General features: G+C 36.5%; 1 protein-coding gene across 1 annotated transcript in view; it reads left to right on the top strand.

The window, feature by feature from the left end:
- The first annotated feature begins 339 nt into the window (after positions 1–339).
- Positions 340–6446, top strand: part of MBTD1 (mbt domain containing 1) — a 30112-nt gene continuing 24005 nt past the window's right edge. The window contains exons 1-4 of the mRNA XM_082492347.1: positions 340–520; positions 1665–1798; positions 2662–2776; positions 2872–2954. Of these exons, the coding sequence (XP_082348473.1) occupies positions 367–520; positions 1665–1798; positions 2662–2776; positions 2872–2954 (486 nt within the window). The 5' untranslated portion in view covers positions 340–366. The remainder of the gene's footprint in view (positions 521–1664; positions 1799–2661; positions 2777–2871; positions 2955–6446) is intronic.

Genomic DNA, 6446 nt, shown 5'->3' with positions numbered 1-6446 from the left:
TGAAGATACCAAGAAAAAGGAATGTATGGACTGCTACTGTGTGTTCTCAGTGGATCGTGAGATAGATTTTTCTTCCTGTATATCACAATACACAAAACTGGCTAGTTTTGACTCTACTAATACTAATTTAATTGGCAATATGTGGCTCATATGTCTGTGCTGATAGAGCAGTTTGTTAGTACATCTACCTTTGAAGGCTGACTTTGACCTTTGAAAATTTTTAAGCTTGACTTTGAAATATTTGTATTCAGAATGCTCTGCTATTCTTTGGGGTTTTTGTTTGTTGTGGTTTTTTGTTTGTTTTTTCTTAATTTATAGACAGAACATACTTCACGAGCAGAAAGGAAAAGACGCGATTCATTCGGGATGTTTGACGGTTATGATAGTTGTAGTGAGGACACGAGCAGCAGCTCCAGTTCAGAAGAGAGCGAAGAGGAAGTTGCTCCTTTGCCGTCCAGTCTCCCAATTATAAAGAACAATGGACAGGTCTATACTTATCCAGATGGCAAATCTGGCATGGGTAAGTATGTGGTGCATGAGTACAAGGAGTTTGATATTTGTGTTTTTGATATTTTTCACAGCCTGTTGCTGTGAATTGTTGGGGGACCAATCCCAAATGTTGGTCCAGATCGAAAATGGACCAAAACAGCTGAAGGGTTGGGTTTTTATTCCTTTGGGAGGGGAGGAATTGTTTGGTTTCTGCTAAACTGAAATAAGATAGATTTTGAATCCTGCTGTCAGGAAATAAATATATGAGAACATCCGCCCTCCCATCAAATGTGTGTTGTGTATAGATGCACATGCATGTGTATGTTCTCATGTACATAGTTTATTTTTTGAGCTTTGAGGAAAATGTCAGTGTGTTCTCTCTACGCTTGTGCATGTATTCTCTCTATACCCTTTGTTATGTGTACAATATATTAAAATATATTTCTCCCTATACTAGGAAGACTTCATTGCTGCATTTAGAGTCTGTCAGCGTATACCCTGTCACTACCCACTAGCTGTGAGCTAGGCTATACTGGAAATAATAAAGGGGAGATTGCTTTTATCATTGGGAAAAAAATATTTTAGCCAAAATTAATGATTAGGAGAGCGCTTTCTAGGTAGAATCTTGGTATTGTCTCATTGGCATAAGTTGGGCGCAAACTCTTACTCATCATGGAACAACTCAGTGATGCTGTGATCTCTGAAGCGTATGATTCCAGCTAGAAGAGAGTATTGGTGGCCTAGGGTACTTTTTGGTATACTAATTTATGATTCAAAAAAAGAGATCTAGTTTTGTTTCAGGTTGGAAGTATTAAATATTTAGAGCAAACAAAGATTGGCAGGCCCAGATTCAAAGCAGATATTTCCTTGAGAACCAGGAAAACACAAAAATGGGCTTTAGCTGATTTAGCTGGGTCATTCACTTCTACCGGTGGTAAAATTAACAGGGAGCAGAAAGGAGGTGCCCTTTCATTAGTGAACTTGGGGTTCTTAATGTTACACTGACAGTTGTGGTGGTGAAGTTATTTTTCTGTGCAATTCTTTTCAGGGTCAAACCCTAAGAAACTGTTTGGTGGTGCCACCTACAGGACCTTCCTTATGTTGCCTTTGTTCTGAATTTTTACTGAGGTCTTTATTACAATCTTAACATTTGGCTTTTTCTCTCCTCTGATTAGCTACATGTGAGATGTGTGGAATGGTTGGTGTCCGTGACGCTTTTTACTCTAAAACAAAACGCTTCTGCAGTGTGTCATGCTCTAGGAGCTATTCATCGAACTCCAAGAAGGCCAGCATTCTGGCCAGACTTCAGGTAGCGGTACAGACACCGTTTTCTTATATACTTATTGTAGTCTGTGTTTGTATAACGTGTACGTTTGTAAAAACTTGCATGACTTTTTTAAGATAAATCAAGTTTCTTAACACATTGAAATTTTCACATGGGTGATTTTGTAAGCCAGAACTCAGAACTGTATCAGTCATGAACAAATTACTTTGCTCAGCAGAGCAAATTCCGGAGAATAGTGACACCTTATTTCATTTCTGCTGCAGTGGCCCTTCTGCAAGAAAAAGATCAGAAAAAATCTTCAGTCTACATATGTAGTGACATGAAATTCTGTGCATCTCATGTCAAGATATTTTCTGGCTTTAGAGAGCGTAAAGGTTTATTTAGTGTTGTTGTGTTCTGGTTTTGAGGGTTTTCTTAAATATATAGATTTGCAAAACGGATTTTGGTCTGTTCACTTAAAATATTAATCAAATAATCGTGAAGGTGTATTTGTAACATTCAAGAAAAAAGATAGAAGTGTCAGGGAATATCATTATATCCTGTCTCAAATTCATTGCAACAAATACCAAGAAATTGCATGGGTATAAATTGGATTAAAAGTGCTTCCTATTGACCTGCTTTTAAAAGATATCTTTTTTTCAGGTAAACAACGAATCTATAATGCTGTTCAAGTTGGAATACTAGTACAAAAGCCATCTTTTGGACATTCTTGCCTACTGGTTTTTAAATTTATTTAATATTACATGTAGTTTTGTGATACTTGGCCAACTTCCATTCTGTGTTGTTCAAATTTTAGTTAAATATACCAGAGGTATGCTACAGACCCATGGAAATTTCCTGATGGGAGTTTGGAAGGACTTTATTTACTTAGCTTTTTTTTGTTGTAGGGTAAACCTCCGACAAAGAAGGCTAAAGTTCTACAAAAACAACCCTTAGTGGCTAAATTAGCAGCATATGCTCAGTACCAAGCAACTTTACAAAACCAGGCAAAGACTAAAGCAGGTAATGGCATATAAACAGAGCTAGAACAAATTCTTGGTAATACAAGATTTGTGGCTCATTAGCAGCTTCCTAAAAAAATAACTTTCTCTTAGCAGCTGTCCCTGTGGAAGGTTTCAGCTGGGGTAACTACATCAATAGCAATAGCTTTACAGCAGCTCCTGTTACCTGTTTTAAACACGTAAGTATTTTTCAATATGTGCTATCCTTTTGTGCGTGTGCATGAGAGAGAGAGAGAGTCCATGTTAATTCTGTAATCCATTTTTGCAAAACATATCCAAATACGTTTCATGGCCTTGAACTATGAGACTTATATTGTAAACTGTGTTAGTATGACTACTTTTTAGGTGGGTATGTTTGTTTTTAGCTGTCCTTTAAAACCATTCTGAACACTATCGGTTACTCTCATCATATGTGCTCTCATAAACAAAGAGAAAAGTAAAAGGAGGGACTCTTAAACACTTGTGATGTTATTTTTCTTGTATTCAAGGCACAAAATTATTGAACGCTCTACAGAATATCAAACCAACAAGGTCATGCAATATTAGAAAAAGTTAGAAAAGGCATTTTAGGTTGAGTCAATCTTGCTCTTGTACTGATTTTTTGGTTACATATTCAGATTTGGGATTTTTTTTTTCTTAGTTTTTAGTCAGATCCTTCCTGTCAGTCATGCTGTGAGGTAGTGTAGAAATAGAGGAAAATGAAGGCTTTTTAGAAATCTGAAATTAAAGAGGTTGATTTTCTTTGTATTAGAGTTAAAAAATTCCAAACAAAATGTCCTCAGTCATTACAGAATGTAATTAGGGGATGAGGAGAATATTTAGCAGCGTCTGTCTTTAATGTGTTTGCTATATTCCGGTTATTAGATCTTGTTTAAAATATTGTCAGTACTTTCTGTGTCTTAAGGAAGAACTTTCTTACAGTGTTTTCTCAGCATACTTTTTTTTTTAATTTAGCAAGTTGAAGTGGTCCATCTTGAAAAAATTTTATTTTGCTCAAAATTATCTGATGAAAATTCCAATCAAAACAACATTTTGTTTCATGGAAATTGTCTGTAAGGGAGAAGAGAAATATTTTCTGTCCAGTTCTGGAATTCACGCTGAGCCCTGTCAACTCACGAATCGGTAGGAGTTGAGGGCTCTTGGCAGTTGGCACTTTCTGAATAGCACCCTTTATGCTCGGAGGCCTTAACTGTTGCCCAGAACAGAGCCTTGCATTAGTATAGCTTCATGAATTTGTATCAAATTCCACGTGCTTAGGTAAGCATGTTTGCACTTTGCTTTCACTGTTATGTACATGTATAATAAGTAACTTCATAAGTACATATCAAAAATTATTGTTTGTTAACATGGGCGGTGCGGTTCTAACAACAAATGCTCCATGATGTATGGCATCCGCAATTGGGATACGGCTACAATAGTTAGGTCACTTGTAAATTATGCTGTAACATTCCATATTAAAAGTAGTTATATCTTCATTTCTTACTGCTTCATTCACCAAGTTGACTGGTACACCAATAATGTGAACAGATACGATACTCAGGTTCATATTTTACCTTGAAAATTTTTGCAAGCCACATGGCAACAGTGCTCTAAACCCGAATGTTGTTTCTTTTCTGTCCCTGTTTTCCTTTTATAGTCAAGTAGAATGCAACTCCTGCAATCTCCTTTGAAGATTTCTGCTTCTTTGGTGGACATTAGTTAGTGTTACAAGTAGTGTTACAAGTGATTTGCATTTAGTTTTACTGCAATTATTTCTTTGAAAGATATATTATTTAAACCAGTCAGAATCTGAAAACACATTAGTAATCTTCTGTTAGATCCTTCTCTCTCTCCCTCTCCGTTGATAATTAAAAGAAACGTTGCTCTTTTTGTCTGTCTGGAAAGATTATCGCTATGTTTTCTGTGTACTATACTGCTTTGATTCATAAAAGTTTGTATTAGTTGATGTTTTTTTCCCATCCATATTATGGATTCCATGCACACGTTGTGTATGGTCTTGAGATTGACTGTATAAAACTTATTCTGTTCAAAACAAAAGTTTTGAATTGACAGTAAAGTCATCACATCTACCCTTAAATTTGTTATTAGGTAAAGTATTGATCTGGTTGTATTGGATATTTGATAGGGAACGTTGGGATCAATATTAAAGAAAATTTAAGGAAATTATAAGATGTGGGATTTGCTTATTGATTCTTGTTTTAATAACTGGACATACGTCAGTATTTCAAGTCTGATGTGATTTTCCCAGATCAGTGGGGTTTTTTTGCCTGGGAAGCTATTTCTTCTTCAATTTAAAATAGTTACATTTTAGAATTAAAACATTTAAATCTTGAAGTTCTCTCGATCTCTTTCTCTATATGAGAAGAATTAATTTAATTAGCTTCCCTGTTACCTTCAGTTTAGACTTCAGTGTTGAGTAACACTAATGAAATTCACTAACAATTGTGCAACTATGCCCACCTTATAGTTCAGTACACTGAAGTAGGGAAGCTGCTTTGGTTTATGTCATACAGGAAGCCTGTGACAAAGCCAAAATTAAAGTTTGTGTGCCTTGCAGCTTTCTTTTGGTTGAATTGTGTTAATCGGACACACAGCAGTAGCTGATACAAGGAGGAAATCTCTTAATTTAATGTTTTTAATATTGTGTTACAGCTTAGTAACATACAATGTGCGCATTGCTAACCTGCATTCCTGTTTCATTTTAATCTAAACAGTTTTTACTTTTTTCTATGTCTGCTCTTATTAGCCCAAACTGTTCCTATAAATGAAAGCAAATATAGTGCTTTGAGCCATTTTTCAGTACTAATTAGTGTACAGCTTAATGCACAATTAATAGTAATTATTCTTTTCCACTCTGGTGCTAGTGAGATGCATGTTTTCTGAAGTTAAGAATTTTCAGTCTTCCAGTTGAATTTTATTCTGAGCTGAAATATTTTCATTCTCTTGGTTTATTTTGTTATTAAAATACATAAATCAATAAATAGTTTGCTCTAAGGGAGCACTTCCAGGATTTTACACTAGGTGGCAGTGCTTTGCTTTGAACTTTTTATTTTAAACCATTGGTCTTCTCTGGCATTGCCCTTTGGGGGGGTACTGTTCACACACAAGGTTTCAGCGTAGTAGCCTTATGCCTCAGGAATTGGAAGCATCGCTTTACCATTACAATCCTGATTCAAATTCCAAGTCTGAAATCATGACAATGTCAGTGCCATCCCAAACCTTTAGAAGCCAATTACTTAACCCTCGAGATCTTTGTTCAGCCAGGCACGAGGGGTTACTTAGCCTTTAGGTGCTCCTGTCAAACAGGACCTTCCTGACTGCGACTTACCTTGCAGAGAAGGCAGCTGCTGCTCACAGATAAACCCTCCTGGGTCATCTCCCGGAGCAGGAAGGGATGAGCCAGATCTTCCTTGTTTGGGAGGGACGTGAAGTGGATCTCTGCGTCATGAGTCTGAAAGGTAAATTTGTTCTTACCTGTAAATGATGGTTCTGCTAGTTCGCACTATGCCAATCCAGACTTCAGAGTTATCCTTCCAGCCAGCAGACAAATAAGGCTTAACACTTACATAGTGCTTTTTGAGTTTTTCAAAGCACTGTGCAAGCGTTGATTGATTAATCAGATGAAGACAGAGAAGACATGAAGGAAGGCGGCTGTTATAGCCCTGGTTTAT

Source organism: Vanellus vanellus (genome assembly GCF_965231255.1).
Source record: "Vanellus vanellus genome assembly, chromosome: 17".
In the NCBI taxonomy this organism is placed as follows: Eukaryota; Metazoa; Chordata; class Aves; order Charadriiformes; family Charadriidae; genus Vanellus; species Vanellus vanellus.
This window is presented reverse-complemented; position numbering and strand designations above follow the sequence as displayed.